The 19,314-nt window shown below is 39.5% G+C and overlaps 3 protein-coding genes across 3 annotated transcripts; all 3 read right to left on the bottom strand.

Moving 5' to 3' along the window:
- Positions 1 to 360: 360 nt before the first annotated feature.
- LOC140785490 (pathogenesis-related thaumatin-like protein 3.5) lies at positions 361 to 1,534 on the bottom strand. The gene is made up of 2 exons (XM_073133329.1): positions 1,283 to 1,534; positions 361 to 1,211 (listed from the first exon to the last, which is right to left on the bottom strand). The coding sequence occupies exons 1-2, from the start codon at positions 1,323 to 1,325 to the stop codon at positions 427 to 429; spliced, it is 828 nt and encodes a 275-aa protein (XP_072989430.1). The 5' UTR covers positions 1,326 to 1,534; the 3' UTR covers positions 361 to 426.
- A 1,119-nt stretch (positions 1,535 to 2,653) lies between these two features.
- Positions 2,654 to 9,997, bottom strand: LOC140786665 (4-hydroxy-3-methylbut-2-enyl diphosphate reductase, chloroplastic-like). The gene is made up of 10 exons (XM_073135268.1): positions 9,611 to 9,997; positions 9,319 to 9,515; positions 8,042 to 8,221; positions 7,810 to 7,941; positions 7,633 to 7,707; positions 7,438 to 7,543; positions 6,706 to 6,800; positions 3,636 to 3,821; positions 3,439 to 3,525; positions 2,654 to 2,895 (listed from the first exon to the last, which is right to left on the bottom strand). The coding sequence occupies exons 1-10, from the start codon at positions 9,876 to 9,878 to the stop codon at positions 2,830 to 2,832; spliced, it is 1,392 nt and encodes a 463-aa protein (XP_072991369.1). The 5' UTR covers positions 9,879 to 9,997; the 3' UTR covers positions 2,654 to 2,829.
- A 310-nt stretch (positions 9,998 to 10,307) lies between these two features.
- LOC140787118 (serine/threonine receptor-like kinase NFP) lies at positions 10,308 to 12,403 on the bottom strand. Its single transcript, XM_073135890.1, has one exon. It carries the CDS (start codon positions 12,317 to 12,319, stop codon positions 10,460 to 10,462), a length of 1,860 nt encoding a protein of 619 aa, XP_072991991.1. The 5' UTR covers positions 12,320 to 12,403; the 3' UTR covers positions 10,308 to 10,459.
- Between the last annotated feature and the right edge of the window lie 6,911 nt (positions 12,404 to 19,314).

The raw sequence follows: 19,314 nt of genomic DNA, 5'->3' as shown, positions 1-19,314 counted from the left end.
GTGCTACATGCATTGCCACCCTGAGGCTGAGGCCTTATCTCGTGAGTCGTGATGCTCTTCTTCTAATTTATAAGTAATTAATTTCTGATAGAACTGCTTGGTTGCTTTTCTTTTTAAAAGAAACTGTGATTCCTCTCAAACAATGCATAAACTGTGATACTTTTTGTCCCTTTCGCCAGGGGAAAACCTTTTTCCACTTTAACGCCTATACTTGGTAAAAATACCAGTTAATAAATAGTTCATAGGCCTATACTTTTGAGCCTCTTCTACTGAAAGATAGGCTAGCCGGCCCATTGCGCAATTTAGCATTCTCATATCTAAACAATATATATAGACTACTATACTTAACTACCCAATTACTTACCCCAATTGGATCCTCGTCATTTACGATCATTCATAACATAAGTCAGTTACACAACAATTAAATTAGGGATTCTTGTGGTTGCGAGGGTTGCTGGGCTGGGGGCAGAAGGTGATGAGGTACCGTGCGCCGGCGGAGCAGGTGAAGGTGCTCGTGGGGTCATCGTAAGCGTAGCTGTACGCGGTGGGGCAGACCGCCTTGAAGAGCTGAGAATACCTCGTCGGCCCACAGCTATTGGGCCCCGCGTGGGCCCCCGTGCAGCAGTACTCCGCCGTGCCGAACGCCTCGCACGCGCTCCGGCACGCCACCGTCTCCCCGCCGCTCCCTGCCATCCTCAACTCCGCCGGGCACCGGTCATTCACGTCCCCCACGCACCCCGCGTATCCGCACGTCGACGTTGAGCTGTCTTCTTCCCCTTTTCTCGCCCTCAAAGCCGTCGGCGCCGCCGCCGTGATCCCGATGCCGATGTTGTAGCCATCCACTAGGCTGACGTCGTAGAAGTCCTTCTCGGCCGCGGAGGAAGCCAGCGTGAACTCCGCCAACGTCACCGGCGGAGTTCCGCCTAGGGTACAGCGGAGCTCGCCGCCGCAGTCGCCGGTGACGCACGTGCCGGATCCATTGCCGGAGGAGGCGAAGTGGCAGTTGGTGCGGGCCCAGAACCGCCCAGACCAACCAGGTGGTGCCGGGAAGGAGGAGGTGGCGTTTGGCGGCAGCTCGAATCCGCCGCCTCCGAGTAAGGCAACGCCGTTTCCGGAGAGCGTGCCGGGCCAGACGGTGTAGGCGCAGTTGTTGCGGAGGGTGAACACCGTCGTCACTGCTGAGGCCGGTATTGGAAATGTGCACAATGCCACTGCGAGATAGCGAAATCAGAATATATTTCTTAGGGCGGGGAATTACCTTGGGAAGAAGAGTAACACTTACCGAGGAAGAGGAAGGTGTTGAGCAGAAGAGGAGAGTTGTCCATTAGTTAGGTTAGTTTTGGTTCGCTTAGGTTAGCTAGCTGTGAATGGGTGCGTTATAAATGCTCCAACACTATACTATATACTATATAAAGATAGACGCAGCCAAACCACGTAACGACGTGGGGGATTAAAAGATACACCACCACTTCAGCGTTTGTAATCAGAGCACTACGAATCCATTTTCTTGACGTGTAGAGATTTTCTATCATCACTCGCTTCTAATTTCTGAATCATTGCAAAAGCATTTGAGATTCTAGAATCTCGTCCTACATTTTAAAAGCATCTATCTATTGCACCTGCTTTTATTACTTTTTTTGAACTGGACAGTGCGTTGTAAATCTGGACGAACACACAATTCACGACTGAGGAGCATTTTTTTTAATTATTATTATTATTATTATTATTTTGGAGGTCGAGCCTTTGTTCGACGTAATTCACGTGAATTTATTTTTATTTCTTTTTTTGGCTGTAGTGTTGTCTCAGTCTAAATATCAACTATCAATTAGTAAAACAGAGATAAAGAGAGATTAAGATGAGACGAGTTATTGGAGCATGATTCGGGAGGCCTTGGTATTGATTGCGCTGAGATGGCCGAGTGCGAGTGGTATGCCCAGGAGGACGTACTAATTGGCAGTATGCATCACGTTCGCCCTCCTCTTCCCCCACTATTTCGCCTAACTTGGTGGGCTTTTCGTGACTAACATTTTCTACATATGACAATTAACAGGTCTCACAGGTGGGTCAGACAAGCTCAACTGCCCTCCATTTGAAATATCTTGTTTTACTTGGCTTGTCATCCACATGCCAGCTTCTGGTAGAGAGTACTTAAAGGTGCAAGCAAGATGGTAGGTGAGGATTGGTTGGGTACAGTTGCAAATAGCCAAAAGTTAGCCATTATGTCATCCCTTGACCCTTGTAGAGGAGGCCGTAGTGCACTCAACTGCACCAATTTCCCTGAAATCTGGCTGAGTTCCTTCATACGGTTAGCATCGTTATCATTATAGAATGTATAACGCATATTGGTTTGCACTCAACTGCACCTGGCACGTTTAGACCTATTTCTGGTAAGAAAACTGTGACTATAGCAGCTAACCAACCCCAACTTTTCCTTCAATTTGGAGTAAATTAACCCACCCAACTTGCCTAAGCCTTTCTTATTGCCACAATAAATGCGTATACCAGCGAGTCCTATGCAGCCCCGAGTGCAAAGAAAAGGTCTTCTTCACTCCAATCTCATGCACAAGGAAGATCCAAACCCACCAATATTTTTGTAGATGTTCTTGTTCGAGGCTGATCAAGTTGAATATACTTACCGCTTTGCTCGGGGGACTACCCAAATAAGTGATCTTTCTTTCAATAATATATGCTTACATGAATTTGTATGACACTTTCAGCAGAAAGTAACACTTTCAAATACAATACAATATGAAGGCATGAAGCCCTTATATCGCCCAAAAGTTACGGTATTGTACATGCAGTGTACACATTGTCATTCCCCACCTTATATTATGCGACCAGCAACGCTTCTTTACGTTTGATGTCAAAAACCTTATTCAGGACTTCCTCCACAACCTGCATCGATCAGGAGCCACAAACTTTAGCGGAAATTATGATTGCTATCTGTGAGTTGAAGGTAGGCTGTTCTTTCTTAGTGTAAATTTAAACATGCCAATTGGCCTGGTTATTATGATAAGCAAGAGTGCCGCCCATTAGAAAATTTCTTTTAGGTATATGAAAGGGGTAAACTTTTTAAGTACATCTAACATGGGAAATGACTCTGATATCTTTCATGCCTGTAATACATTTTGGCCTCATATTCTATACAATTTTCATATATGTTCCTGAATGAACTATAATCAGAACACCATTTGGCAACAACTAACTTAAGAAATATAATTTGGCCCATAACCAACCCATCTGGGACAACGAAGCAAACTATATAGCATCACTTGTCAAAAGGCACTAGGGAGTTTAACAACAGCTAAAAAGGACTATGAAATGGGAACATACAACTTCAACAGGATTATATCCAAAAACAGAATTTTTCAGATGAAAGCTATACAGAAATTCAACTATTGCTAAAAGATTATGACATTCATAGAACTAAGAAGTTACCTTATCAGGAGTAGAAGCGCCTGAAGTTACACCAATTTTGATGGGGCCTGGAGGTAGCCAGTTTTCTTTCTCAACAAGCTCTCCATGCTGCAAATGGAATGAATCAAAGATAATTCAGGATAAAAAGGTTAAAGTGCCACATATAAAAGCTATATGTTGATGACAAGAAGAATTCATCTCAAAAATCAAAAGCTTACATTGAGCTTATAACTTATTCTATTCCCTGGTCCAATTCTGTCTTCGCTGTCAATCCAATAAGATGGAATCCCACTAAGCTCTGCAATCTCTTGTAAATGGGAGGTATTACTGGAGTTCCATCCACCCACAACCAGCATAAGATCAATTTTTTCTTTCACCAGATTATACATTGCATCTTGTCTTTCCTGATGTGACATTGTCAAAGGCAAACAGAGCATCTCAGTAATACTTCTCAATGTTCTCATATAGTTGTAGAAATTACAGCTACAAATATACAGAAAAAAACTGTAGGCCAACAAACTTAATTATGTATACTATGTTAAAAGTAAGAAGGAAGCAATATCTCAAAGAGAACCACTAAAATTAAGATACACAAATCTGGGTTGCTTTATAGGTTTATCATGAAAAACTATGCAGACATAACAATACTCTGAAATTAGTTAAAGTTATGAACATGCCTAGAACAGTTGCCACATGGATCAAAAATTCGCCGACTATAAAGAAGAAAAAATGTGTTTGTTACAGTAGCAATGAGAAACAACATATTCTATGCAGAAGAGATTTTCACTACATGGCAGAAGATACTGTAAGAAGGGAATGGAGGCAGAGGGACTTATCAGATGCTGCTATTATAGCTGTGTTTAGACTTTAGACAAAGCAATTTCACATGGAATGTAATGTACGTCAAGATAAATTTCCTGGCATTCAGAGAAAAATTGAATGCTATAAGCATAGAGTATGTCTTAGAAAAACAAAAGAATTGGGATCATATAGAAAGAGATCAGAAAACCTAGATACCCGAAGTATTTCCACAGATTTAAAGGTTGTAGGGATTGTCGAACCACCAAGTTTAACCATCAGGACCTAAACCAATCCCAATTATCTAGAAAGAAAAGTAATTGACAAAAAAAATTTCATGCTTCTTTACGAAACTGCAAGATTGATCAGTTGCCAACAAAGTACCTTGGGTTCCACTTCATAATAGTAATCTTAAAAGCAGGGCTGGATTCCTGTCATTGAGAAAGTGGAAAAGAAGCAAGCAGCTTGGAAAAGAAAGCTCTTGTCTTTGGGGGAGTGACTTTGGTGAAGATTGTTATTAGTTCCATTAAACTGTATTATCTAACCTTATTCACTATACCCAAGTGGGTTATCAAAAATAATTAATAAAATGAGAAGCAAGATCCTACAAAAAGGGACTAGTGAAAATGCCATTCCTATCATTTAGCTAATTGGAAGTGGGTTTGTAAAATAAAAGAGTTTGGGGTTCAGATGGTCCAAGTGTGTTATAGATTTTGAAGTAATGGACATTGAACACAACTTTACTTGCAAAGTGGTGGTGGAAATTTATCAATATGTGAGAATCAGATTTTGGGTTGATAAAATTTGTCACAGATACTACAGGTATTTGAAGGAAGATGAATTTAAATTGTTGGTTTCCAATAAATTGTCACCTTTTTGAAGAGGGGCATTGCACCTTGAGACTCCTAAGGTTGGCACTATAAAGTTGTTCGGTAAATATTCTCTAGCCACTATATTTTCTAAATTATTTGTTATAATTTGGGATGAGAATGTTTATGTTTTTGAGTTGTGGAATGGAAAAAATTGAGAGTTTCAATATAGGAGATTCCTTGATGATTATGTGAAACAGGAGAAGCATAAGCTTGTACAGAAGTTGAGTAATGAGTATAAGACTTCTAACAGAGCGAAAGATAAAACTAGATGGAGGTTTGATTTAGAAATATCTTTACTGTCAAATTCTTATATAGATTTCTAAAAAATGGTAACAAAATCTAAAATTATTCCTAGGGTGTGGAAGACGGGAACTACTCTCAAAATAAAAGCTTCCCTATGGCTCGTCTACAATAACGATCTTAACCAGAGATAATCGGACCAGAGGACACTGGCCCGAGAATAATTCCTCTGAGAGTGTTAAGCACATGATTCGCCGAATCGGCCGATTTCGATACAGATTGGTTAGGCCCAATCTGAACTCTCTTTCTTTCTTTCACTCTTTTTCTTTCCTTTTTTTTCTCTCTTTACTATATAACTATTGTTTTTCTCACGGAGATATCTAGCTCCGACGAACTCTGGTGTATCATTTTTTAATTTATATTTTTATTTCTCTCTCAATTTTTTTCATTTCTTTCACTCTCTCTTGTTCTTCACTACACTATGTTTTTTTTTCTTTTGTTTGATTTTCTTCCACTCCTTTTTATAATCTCTTCTTTTCAATTTTATTTGCACCATATTTTTTTTTATTTTCTTATTTTTAACAAACTTTTTTCTAAATTTTTAGAAGTTTTTCTATATTTTTAAATAATATTTTGAATTTTACGTAATTAAAAAATTCGATTTGATCCAGGTGACCGATACGGGCGATCTGGCTGATATGTGTCATTTTTTTGAAAAGCCGATCCCGATCCCGATTTTTCGAACCTTGGTTAAGCTTTTTTTTTTTTTAAACGTAGATATGCTAAAGAAATTCTAAAGATAGATAACAGACCTAGGGCAGTTTCAGTCCTAAAATATTAAGGATGTTTGGACTTTATAGAAGTGTGGGGCAGGAAAAAAACAGTGTAGAATGTGGATAGCGACATATTTTTGGTCTCTGGCCTGAAACTTTAAAAAAAAATTGAACTCAAGCAACCTGCTAAGCTGATGCATTCAAGTAAACAATTTGTTTATTTGCTGGTCAGGCATTCAAGGGGATGGGCCGTAGAATAAAGTCAAGCTCCAAGTCTATGGAAGGAAGAAGGATACTATTGAGTTGGATGACTAATTTGTTGCTTTCTTATGTTCTGATGTTTTGTTTGAATGTGAGATTCCTATATTTCCTCATCGTTCTTTCGTTGAGTTGGATTGATACTAGGTTTAATTTGCGGTATATATGTTGTAAACGTTTGATATCTATAGCAGATAGATACTATTTTCGGTGTTTCATAATGAAACTGAGCTATTATTTGGGTTTTGTCAAAATAATAAATATAGCAATGCATGCATACTTGGAATTTCACATATCATATTGGAGTTGCACAACAATATGAATCAAAAAGATTTCACTAATTTTACCTGAGTAGCATCACAAATAGTGTTGAAGCTAATGAAATGTTCATTGATATTCTCAACACCATACTTACGCATCATAGTCTTCTCAACCAACTTACCTGGAAATTAAATAATAAAGCTCAACAGTGAGACTATATTGCATGTTAAAAAGGTCAAAGGCAAGAATCTAGAAGCTAAATTAGACTGGCTAGTTGAGATATTGACTCATCAACTGGTTACTAGCCACCCGAGCAGTTGGATAATCCAGACCGATCTAATATTAATGAACTCATAAATCCAGCTATTAAATTGGAACTATTAACTCCTGCCACCAAAGCACACGATCTATCAAAACTTTTGAGTGAAAAGAATATAAGATGAGGCAAGCAATTGATAAGGGTTTATTAAAGTGGGGCAGATGTGGTTGGACAGGATGGTAGAAGAAGAGAGCATAAGGTGAGAGAATGCAACCCAGAGTGGTCAAGGAAAAAGTGGCATCCAGATGGGAAAGCCCAAGCCTGATAGGAAGGGGAGTTTTGCAAACTGCACAAACTTCTAATTCTTACAGCAGTAACCATGGTTCTGATAGAATAGACTTTAGATTATATAAGTATTATAATAGTAATTTGTTTCCGCAATATGTAGTTCCACCATAATAATAACACACTTCAATTCAGATTAATTGTTGAATGGACAGCTTACTAAGAACATTTGGTACAGAGAATCATCTAATTATAAGAAATGCATAAAACATACCAATTTCTTCAGTTTCTCCCTTCAGCATGGTAGTTTGATTCGCAATACCTACTTTCAGTAAATCAACATCAGGGCTGAATCCTGAAGAAACCGCAAACTTGAATTTCTGCAACAATACAAGAAAAGTTAGCATATTGTTCTTTCTTTGCAGCATGTATACACAAAAAAAAAAAAAAAAGAATGGAAACACCACACCTCAAGGAACTCCTCTTTTGTTGAACTAGATCCATCAAGATTGCCTCCAAGAATATAATCACATACGTACATTGCCTGTTCATACGCAAGGATATAAAAAGAAGTTTTCACTGCGATTCCAAGATAAGTTCAAAGTTGAATATAGTCATTGGAAATGTGAATGCAGCTATAATATACCTCAGTCATGTTCTTCACAATGATATATTTCCCTGCAAATGAGGCAGTGGCAACAGTTTCCTCATGAGAATATTTACCGTGAATAATTGAAGTATAATCACCCTTCCTATGCTTCTCAACAGAGTTCCAAACCTTAAATAAGTATTAGAAAAATGTAATTAATACATAAGACAAGTTAAATCAGGAAAATGAGTGATAAAAAATTAAAGTGAATCAATATGCCTTTCTATACCTTTGACACCCATGGACAAGTTGTATCAACTATTTGCACTTTCTTTTCACTCAGAGTGAACATCTCGTCCAGAGCAGCTCCAAATGCTGGCAAAATAACGACATCACCCTTATCAACAGCATCAAATTGTTTTACCCCATCCTGGATAGGAATATTTTGGACTTCCATCTCCTCCAACCTCTACGTATCAAAATTAAATGCAAAAAATGTCAACAGACACATATGAAACAATCCGAACCATATAGACAATTAGCAATTTGATAGTTAAGCAATTTCTAAAGGACATATTATCAAACATGATAACTAGAACTGCAGAAAAGAAACTCTGATAATAATAAATTTCCTTTAAACTAAGAATATATAACAATAACCCTAAAATTTACACAAGGCAGTTCAGAAAACTTTCCATTTCCTTAAAGTGGCCATAATGTAATTACCGGAACTGGTAACATGGCCATCAACCAACAAAGTATGCTCCTATTCCATTTGATAGTTATTTGTTTGGGTTTCATTAGATGTTGAAGTAGTACATGTGTCATAGGTGATCGGTGGTGCTCTCACAATTACTCTATCATTGGAAGTGAAAGGATCTAGCTATGAGCTTCAATTATGTAAAAAGCAAGACACTATATATATGTTTTACATGAAATCATTTTCATCCTAATATCAGTTATCCAGAGATGGTGTCAAGTCTTACAAAACCAAAATCAGGCAAGCAAGGGGTTTCCCGTTAGATGATCCACGTGATTTGAGGAAAAAAGTGCCAAATTGGCTATATACCTATACATTCATTAAAATCCAATTCCCACATCAGCCTTCTAATTTTCAAAGACAAATAACTTGCTTTGCACATCAGTATGACCATTAAATCCTTTCCCTTCCAAATCAAATCCTCAGCAAAATAGCTCCTCCAAAACCTTGTCAGGTATAAGACTCTTTCGAATAAAGAGATGTCAATTTGAACCTGAGAATATTGATTGTATAGCTACTCAATTCGTCCAAAAACTACAGAAAGTTTCACACAATTACACAGTTAATTCAGACAGCTACCCTAACATGTGTTTCAACTCAATTTTCTACAATTTCGTCAAGAAAGAACAAAAATAGGTACACTCTGCTTCCACGGTGCTTAATTGCTCTCCCTCTGCTGTGCATGTTGATTGTGATATCAAGAACACCTGGAGGTTGAGCTGCAATGTAACTCGTTTTTAATACTAAACAAGTCCAATTTCAGATAAAACAACAAAAAGAAAGGAAGAAATTATCAATCCAAGAACCTTATTAACCGATGGATTATGAATGATTTCGTTAGTAATCCAGATCTTCTCATCTGGAAACTGCTTCCTGGCCTCGTACGCAATCTGCACCGCCCGCTCCACTCCCCAGCAGAAGCCGTACGCCTCCGCCAGCTTCACCGTCACCTCGCCCCACGTGTACTCGTAGTTGTTCTCCTTCAGCGTCTTCACCACATCGCCTGCAATAGTCACCCGAATCTTAAAAAAAAGAGAGAGAGAGAGAGAAAGTGTAGCAAAGCAAATTCCAAACCCTTTCAACTCCATAAGCGCTCACTTGTATACTCCTGGTTCATGAGCTCCAGCGTCTCCTTCTTGTGGCCGAAGCCCCGGCGGTTGTAGTTCTCGCTGCGTGTGAGGTTGTGGCGGAAGGCCTTCTTATCGAAGTCGGCCTCGAGAGCGGCGGCGGAGGCATCTCCTCCGGTGGAGGAGGCGCTGCCACATCGGACGGAGACGGAGGGCAGGCCATTGGAGCGTGGCGAGATTTCGGCGGCGGAGACGAGGAGCCCCGGCGAGAAGCGACCCAATTGCATAGAAATCGCCATTGCAGTTTAACGAGAGGGAAGAGTTAAGTGGAGTAGAGGGGTAGCGGCGTATTTATCGCTCCCACCTCTTGAATTCATTTTCTTGAAAATGTATTATTATAAATTTAAACCAGTGCATACTTTCATTAAATTTTGCAGGGTTATTGGAATCTTGCCCGAATTTTGTCGCTTTCTGAAGTGGTGGACGTCTGATCCAGACCCAGTTGATCGGATGGTGATCAACCGTAAGGCCGTAATCTTATATAAGCGTTGCATTAATTCTCATGTGGACCATATTATAAATGTGACACCAAAAACGAAGAAACGTGCAATGAATCTATAGAGCACCTCAACCGTCAATGAATTAGATGTGATAGTGAGATCGCGAATGTGATCTAATAAAGGACTTTCTTTCTTCTAACAGCAAATCGTGGAATTAATCTGCTACAGTACAAATCTAATTGATTTATTACAATTTTTTAGTTGACAGACAAATGCATAACAAACTGAAATCTACGCATGCATTCCCTACTCAATGCATCGTCGAAAAAAACTTGCTCAAACTTACCTACCTGCTTATCTACAGTATCTAATTCGCCGACTCAACGAACTAAGATTACATCATCTGTTATAATGTTTTCATCTGAATTGGGCATCCAAATCCTCTCAGATGAATCACTATAGGATTGAGCTAGAACACAAATTCTGAAGACAATCTCACCCACGCTTGGCCTTTCAGCAGAGTTCTCTTCTGTGCAGACCCTTGCTATGGTGGCCAAGCTAATCGCCCCATCAATAGGGTAACGGCCTCCAAGATTTGGATCCATCCATTTCCTCAGCCTCTCCCCCTTCTTCTCTTCGACTTGAAATACCATCTTTATCTCCTTCCGCAGCAGGACTATGTCGCCACCTTCCCTTGTTTCCATACCTCTCTTTCCTGAAAGCATCTCTAACAGGAGAACACCGAAAGCAAACACATCGCTGCTTGTTGTCACGCCAGTCGTTGCAGGTTTCGCCATAGAGAAGTTCGATATCTTAGCCTTGAATTCAGCATTGAGAAGGATGTTTCCGGCGCGAATGTCCCCGTGTACGATGCTCGGTCTCGTGTGCTCGTGCATGTATTGAAGCCCATTTGCTACATCCAGTGCTATTTTCAGCCTTTGCCTCCATGAGAGGAAGCTAACAGAGGTTGACGATGCCGGTTTCTTATACAACAACCACTTGTCCAGTGATCCGTTCTCAGCGAACTCATAGATCAAGAAGAAACCACCGTCAGAACTAGTAGAAACTCCAGCCAACTTGATCAGATTTGCATGGTTGAACATTTGCACCAGTTTCAACTCCTCTGTGGCACCACCTTTAATGCTCTTGACAGCAAAGACGTCTCCCCCAAGGTTGGCTCTGTAAAATGAACTCCCAATTTTATAGCCGTCATCCAAATTCTTAGTGGCTTCCATTATAACACTAGTGTCGAACATACCCGGCCGGTATATGAACTGGGAAACACCGGTCAAAAGTTTTTCTCCTGGTGCCTTTGGACTAGCGGCCAGATCATTGCGTGGTTTCTTCAACCAGAGAAGATCTCCAATCTCCAGACTGGAACCCAGGCGAAGGAGAACCTTTTTCTGGTGACTTTTACGGTAAACAAAGATTGAAATACACAACAAGATTAAGACCAAAATAATCCCCACCATACTCCATGCGATGATGATAGGCCTATGAGATATAGATTTTTCTTGTACAATATATGCGGTGGTGTTGTAAAGCAGCTGCGGAAGCGATGGTGGCTTTGAAACTGGAATTAGTATTGGATGTGCCACTGCAGAACTGAAGTTTCTGTTGTTATTTTCAGTTATGATGGCATCCGCTGAGGAGTTCATTAACTTGCTCAGTTCAACGATGTCATCCCCTGCTTGCCAAACATAGGTTATGAGGAAGTTATGGCCTCGATCTAATTGGATATTTGTAGGACACTTACAATACAGTGGACAGATCACATCTTGGCCAACCTTCAATTCTGTGGGTTCCAATGTTGGATTTAGGCCTTCAACGGCTTGGTAATCCGTGAGATTTTCAAACTCATGGACAGAAACTTGGTAGAAGCTATCTCCTGCCTTGATCTGGTATGTGATATTTGCAAAAGATTGGTTCCCAGTGCAGCCACATGAAGTAGGGATGAGCAAGAGCTGATCTGGAAGAAGTATGCCTTCCTCGGACGTTAGATTGTTCGCTTGCATTATAGATAAGCGACTAACTCCAAATAGGTCAGAGATGTGTCCAGAGTCCAACAAGTCTGGCGACCTGGTCCGATAAATAACATAAGTACTGCAGGAGGTGGATGAATTCGACGAGCACGAGAAGAGTGTGGTGTTGGTATTGGTAGCTTGAGTAGTGACTTGGAAGATGTGGAGGAAGAGAAGGATGAGTAAAGGAGCACCAAAAGAGAGAAAGACGAGTTCCATTCTGATTCAAACGAAGTTGCAGTAAAGAGGAGAGCTTGGAAGTTAAGATTGATTGGGAGGCTACTCAGCTTTGTAATTGTGGTGCTTTCATTGAACATTAAAAAATCAAGGAGGCCTAACAGCGCTTTGTCCTGACATTGGCTTATTTGATTCTTCTTCCTATCCTCCTCTCCTCCCAGTTAGATGCCATTACTTAGCTATCATTAGCTCGTATTGATCGTTTTTGTTGCATATAAAAATATATTTATTAATGACGTTTTAACGTAACCAGTTTGGACGTGAGCCATCCAGAATAATATCTGAGTTTGCTTCTCTACTTTTTCTTTCTTTTACAACGTCGTGGGAACGCCACCTCCATGGAAGGATCAGCGAATATTATGAACCCTTTGGGCATTTGTTCCAGATTTAATTTGTAAAGTTTCATGTGATTAGTAATATGATCAAAATAAGATATTTATTTGTAAAAGAATATATCTTCTTTTTTTTCTATAGTCACAAGTGTAGAAGAAAATTGGGAAGAAACAAAATTTAACTTTTGGTACTGACCATTTAAAAAAATCAGATCTACTTAGTTTTTTAGGGCAGTTTTGACATTTATGGAGGCGCTATAACTTGAGGTCTAACTTTAGATCATTTCTTCAGTGTTATTTGTGACTTTACTTTGAAACTGAGGAGAGATAAAGATTGCGGAGTTAGAAGAGTTCGCCACGAAATGTACTAAAATTATGTTGAGATCTAGTCTTCGCTGCATCGATAGCATACTTGCACTTATTTCCTAAGGAAACAAAAAACACGTCGCAGTTGTTTACAGGAAATAGCTTGAGTTGCTGTGCGAGGCGGCGGCAAGTCACATATTCAGACAAGCAGGTTGATTAATCCAAGTCATGAAGAACAGAGCTAGGCTAAATAAGAATAAAGAAGTAGGCTGCTCACCTTGCCTCGCCTCACCTCACCTCACCTTGTGTCTTCTTCTACACCAAATTCTGTGATACGTATGTAAGCAATGTCTCCATGTCATTTCCAGCGCTGACTGACTCTGTTTCATCATATTGGAACTCAATCTTGGGGCCTGAACCAAAGACCCCGGCCTAAAGCCGAATTTGGGACAAGACGGACCTTTGCCCACCGGCCCATATATGCATATATATATACAAATCGTGGGGCTTGGATTAAAAATTAGGCAGATGGGCCGCATTATGGATATAGGCAACTGCACAAGTTCCAACAAGGCCAGCCTTATTATATTTCAGCCCTCAGGTCCTTGGGCCTTAACTGAACCACACGTACTTATCTTCAATCAAACAATTATATATTGCGAGTCGTTAACGAAAAGTAGTCACATGTAACGTCATGATCAACCGATAAAAGTGGCTGCTAGTCATGCTTGTTTAGATGACCGCATGGAATATATTTTCTAAATGATAAGTTGTATCAGTAAATACTTGCTACCTATCATCGTCATGGCACGTACGAACGTACGTACTTGAGAATCCACTAATTAATCTTGAGTGCACTAAAGAGGAAGCAAGTACAGATAAGATGTGACCAATTTGATCAAATTAACTTTCTTATCACCTCGGTGGCATGGTAATTCTTATTCTTATGTAGATACTATCGCAGGGCAACTCAAATATATCCTGATATTTATGAGGAGTAAGAGTAGGAATAGGAGTAGGAGTAGAGTAGAAGACAATGAGGAAGTGGACAATTGGTTGCTATCCCGCACGACTTTTGTTGAGCACCAAATTCAGGGCTTGTCCTTTGAAAGCTGCATTCTGAGGTGATCAGTATTACGACTGATTTTACTGGTAGTGGTAGTGGTAGGGCTGGTAATTACAACAAGTGGGGGAAGGATTGGAGAGAGAGAGAGAGAGAGAGAGAGAGAGAGAGAGAGAGAGAGAGAGAGAGAGAGAGAGAGAGAGAGAGAGAGAGAGAGAGAGAGAGGCCCATCGAGGAGGACGAAGCGAAGAGAGAGGTGGAGTGTGGACATGAGCTGATGAGAAAAAATGCAAGAGAGAGAGAGAGAGAGAGGCCCATCGAGGAGGACGAAGGGAAGAGAGAGGTGGAGTGTGGACATGAGCTGATGAGAAAAATGCAAGTTGTCTACAGTGCCCCTGGCCTGAAGACACGAAGGATGGATAATAAAAAAAAGGGTCGGTCTTCATAGCTCACGCACTCATTAATCGCCAATACAAGGGCCCCACATGCCCACCCACCCACCAGCCTGGTGCCACTCAGGTCGAGCCACGTGTGCACGTGATTCGCCACAGCTGATCCATGGACCACGTGGCCCCAGAATGGGACCACCTTGGCCACGTGGCCTCGACCATCTCTGTCGGCTATGGGCTGCGACCTGTCGATGTTGTCCTCGCATTCATATCCCAAAGTGCTGTCAACTTTAATAATTTAACCGCCCCCGCCCTCTCTCTACGTCTCCATCCACCTGCTCATTCTCTCAAAGGCAAGCCAGCCAGGGCAGGGCTTATCTATCTATCTATCTATCATAAACTAAATTACATTTGTATGTATATTAGAGTCGCTCCGTCCCTTTGTCAATCTATTCTTTCTCGCCCTCTCCATCGCTTTCTCCTCCTAGATATTCCTTTTGTTTCCCTTTTATCTCATGGATGGGACTATGCAAAAAAGAAGAGACGAAGCACTGCAACCGAGTTACCCTTAGGCCTCTTAGCTAGTGGTCGGCCCCATCTATCAGGAGAATGTTGCTTGGGATTTTTATAGGTACTAGCTCTGAGTAGAAAGTGACTAACTAGAGAAGATGTTGGATCGTGCTTCGTGCATGCCACTGCCGATGAGAGACTAATTAACCCCAATATTAGAAAGAATTTTTTTTTTCAAAAAATTAAATATAGAAAGAAGGGAGTGAGGCCCAATGATTAGGCATGGTGTACGTGGCAACATCGTAGCTCTAGCTACCTATATATCTATATATAACTTGCTACCTTTTGTTTGTTAAGTGTGTTTTCATCCAAGTGCAGTCGTAGACCCGACACATGAAAATAAAGCAAGAAAGAAAGGCAGGCAATGGTGGGGGCCAAATTAAAAGTGCCCTTTAATAAATAAAGTGATACACTCCACTGCTTACTCATTCCATATATATTTTTTATCTATCTATAAATCTATCTTCGGAGATGAAATGGAAGAACTGCAACTCCCAATGTGAAACTTCCACTTCATATTAATTTATATATATATATATATATATATATATATATATATATGTATGTTGTACTGTCATGGAAAAGGTGTGCTACCTCCATCCCACTTGCACAGTTAAATCCGTGAGACCTCAATCAATTAATTAATTAGCCTAAACTACATTGTCAAGGAGGATTGTTAATTTGATCGTGCTACTCTTTTAAGATTGTGGTGCATGGTTTTATCAACGATGAATCTTACACCTAACGCAGGCTATGTGATTGAGGACCTTAACATCGCTATATATATATATATATATAATATTAAACAAATCATGAGAGATCCGTTTCAACTTTCTCCGCCGTCAAGGGGAATCGGGAAGCTTAATTAGTTTACTCATACAACAAATATGTTTGGCGAGATGGATAGTCACAAACCAGCCTTAGAAAAAGAAGACATACGAAATGTATATATATATATATATAATATATATCGAACTAATACTTGGTGCTGGATAAAAGAGCAATTGGTCCGAAAAGAAGACTAATTAATTTATTCACACGCAAACATGTAAATTAAGCAGATACGATGGATTGTGACTGATTCTAAAGTTGCATGGAAATAATTGGATGCTCCTATTCTGACCTGACCGAAGCTCAATTTTAAAATATCCTACATTTGTGTGTGTATATATATCCAATAAGGATGTACCTAATGGCCCTAATCTCTCGACACAACATTCTACCTCGATGAAAGAAATTTAAATTTAACATCCTATATTTTCATCTATTTCAGATTTATAATATGTATTTTCTATATTTTTATCTAGTATTATATTTTATTAAATATATACTACAAACATTTTGAATTAAGTTAATTGTAATACTATTTAGACAGATGAGAATATTTTGTCCCCTTAGACTATTATATTTTAAACTATGAAAGACGCCCTCGGCTTTCTTTTTTCTCTCTTTTAGAGCACAATATGGTTGACCTTCTACTTGCAGTCTGAAACCTCAAGGGAGAGCAACATTGGTGTGCCTAAAATTAAAGTGAGCATATTCCTAACCAGCTTGATATGATCCGCAATAGTTCTAGACTTGATGAAGCATGTAACATCAAAGGGATTTGCGAACAAGCTAACCGACGGATCCTCGTGACGAATCTAAAATCGCAAGATTTGAACGGTTAGATCTCAAGATATCGACTAAATAGTGGTTGAAGATCAATCGAATACTAGCTTGATAGCCTTCCAATGTCTAGATAGATGCTAGGTTTAGTTCTTAGTGTGAAGGGGGAGAAGTTATTGTAGAAGAGAGGGGTTAGAAGCTGGAGGAGGCCAACCAAGGGCTTGGGCAGTGGAAGAAGGGAGGTGGAAGAGGGCACCGATAGCTAGAGACAAGTAGAGAAAGATAAAGGTCAAAGCCAATTTAATTATTCAAGATAAACTCCAATTAAAATTTCTTCCACATATTTATCAACTGAGTTAAACAACTCTACCAGACCCTAACAAACTCTAACAAAACTCACACTTTCGTCACGGTGCGTTTGAATGCGCCCAATTGCGTTCAAACGCGAAATTTTCGTTCTCTGTCGATGCGAACGTATGTTAGCGTTCGAACGACCGCGTTTGAAAGATATGATATTCTGTTCGAACGCAAAATTTACATTCTCTGTTTTTATAAACGTGTATAGGCATTCGCATCCCTGTTCGAACGCGGTCCCTGCGTTCGAACGCGCTATAGCAAAATTATTTTTATTGCTTCTAACAAACTCAACTAGATAAATAGGCTCAACCCACTAAATCTAATATCGTGAGTGAAGCCAATATGGATCGAATCGTATTAGAGAAATCATTTATATTTTTTATTTGTTCTATTATTCCGATCGACCACATCTGTTCGAACTAATGTTTATCTTCCCTTTGTTATTAATTAAATTATCCTCTCTCTTTTTTTTTTTTTTGAAAACTCATTTTCAGAATTACTATCTTATTCATTGAGCTTGAGTTAAGTTGGTCATGGATGCATATATTTTAGTTTGGTTTAGGTATATATTCTGAGCAGGGTAGGACAATATCTTCGGAGTTAGGCAAGATAGTTTTAATGATCTTTTTAATATATATAGTGACTAAATAGCTTTTAAACCGAGTCAAAGTTAGTAAATATGCATTAAGGAATGGAGAATTGTACCTATACAGTTTGAAGGCCCAAAGGAGAAATGGACAGTAGCTAGGAAAGATGGAGAGGAAAGAGGCAGTCCTGCTAAATTAAATAAAGGCTGTCGAGTTCTGAAGGGCTGACTAGCTAACACAAAATGAAAGATGAAAACGAATATGACGAGGAAATTACTCAAGGAGTACGTTCGGCTGACAATATTGTTTCAGCAGCAAATCGCTGTCTGAACACGATGTGACCTTGTGCTACTCCCAATGTCAAACCTTCCAATTCCCCCTTCTCCCCTACCCCAAATTATAACTATATAACTATATATATATATATATATATATATTCCAAATCCCAAACTAACACTATACTATTTACTATATAATTATTATAGACTTATTTTGATTGGCCAACTCGGTGGTATTTATATATTTTTGTTGTTTGGCAAAAGTTGTGAAGGAAAGTAGTACTGTATTGGTCGTTTGAGAGACATATTCCTGATTTTTTTTGATAAACGAACCGTGGACCTTTTGGATTCTTGTGGTAGCCCGATTATTATGGAATATACTGCTAGTCACCAAGGATCATCCTGCCACGGCTATGATTTTATCTCCGTAAAATTTAAGTAGGAGACAAAAACCCACCCCATCTAGCTCTCTTTCTCTCTCCGCTACTTGTAGTCATTCCCTCTTAAATTTTCTTCTCTCTCTTCGTCATATTATTATAAATCCGAGGGTGAAAGATCGATGTTATCATTACCCGGTATCCATCCTTGCACTCTTGGTTTGAAGTCGGAGTACTATTAATATAATAAAGGGAATAATAGACAGCCAACAAAGAAGAAGAATAGCATCATATGTGGCAGTATCCGGAAGATTAGCAGTAACGAACAAATTAAGTAGTAGTTGGGCCGGGAATATGATGATCATCAGAAATTAAACAACCCTCGTCAGTACCAGTGGCGACCTATCTATCTCAAAGGCTCCCCCTCCGAGGAATAAATACGGACATGCATCGTCTTCCAATCATTTTTTTGCTCAAACCTAGCAATCAATTAGCTATAAATTTGGATTCAGATCGAATCAAGTAGTGAGTGTCTGTACATGCATTTTCCCGCTTGCAACTCTCTTCCTCCTCCTCCATTATTTTTAATTATTATTATTAATCTCTCTTTCTATTATTAATTATGCTATCCATATATTTCACTTATTTTTTTTGGGCCCGCCAAGTTGTTAGGTTGCTGTTGGAAAGCGGTATTGCATTGACACTTAATTGGGTGGGAGAGTGTTTGTGGGTACGATTACGACGGCTCACCCGATGAACCGCTTCAAATAACTACTGCGCTCAACACAATGGGCCTCAATGCTTGCTTCCTCTCTCTCTCTTATTATTATTATTATTATTTTTTACTCTGTATCTTTAAAGGAATTTACAAAGTAGACCAACAAAATGCATGGCGGACAAATTCATGAAAAATGGTTAGAAAGATGACATGTCTCAATCTGGACTCTAGTTCGTGAACTGTCGCATTCTATATCAAATATAGCTAAAGTAACTGGACACCTACTTTTTATTTTATTAAAAAAATGTATACTAAAAAAAAAAGAGGCATATGAATGTGGAGATAGATAGAGAGACCTTTGCAACATTTGGTTTAGTGTGGAGCTATAGTAA

This window comes from Typha latifolia, chromosome 4, assembly GCF_019914945.1.
Source record: "Typha latifolia isolate L0001 chromosome 4, TyphaL0001v2, whole genome shotgun sequence".
Taxonomy (NCBI): domain Eukaryota; kingdom Viridiplantae; phylum Streptophyta; class Magnoliopsida; order Poales; family Typhaceae; genus Typha; species Typha latifolia.
The sequence above is the reverse complement of the archived record's forward strand: the minus strand, read 5'-3'. Positions and strand labels throughout refer to the sequence as shown.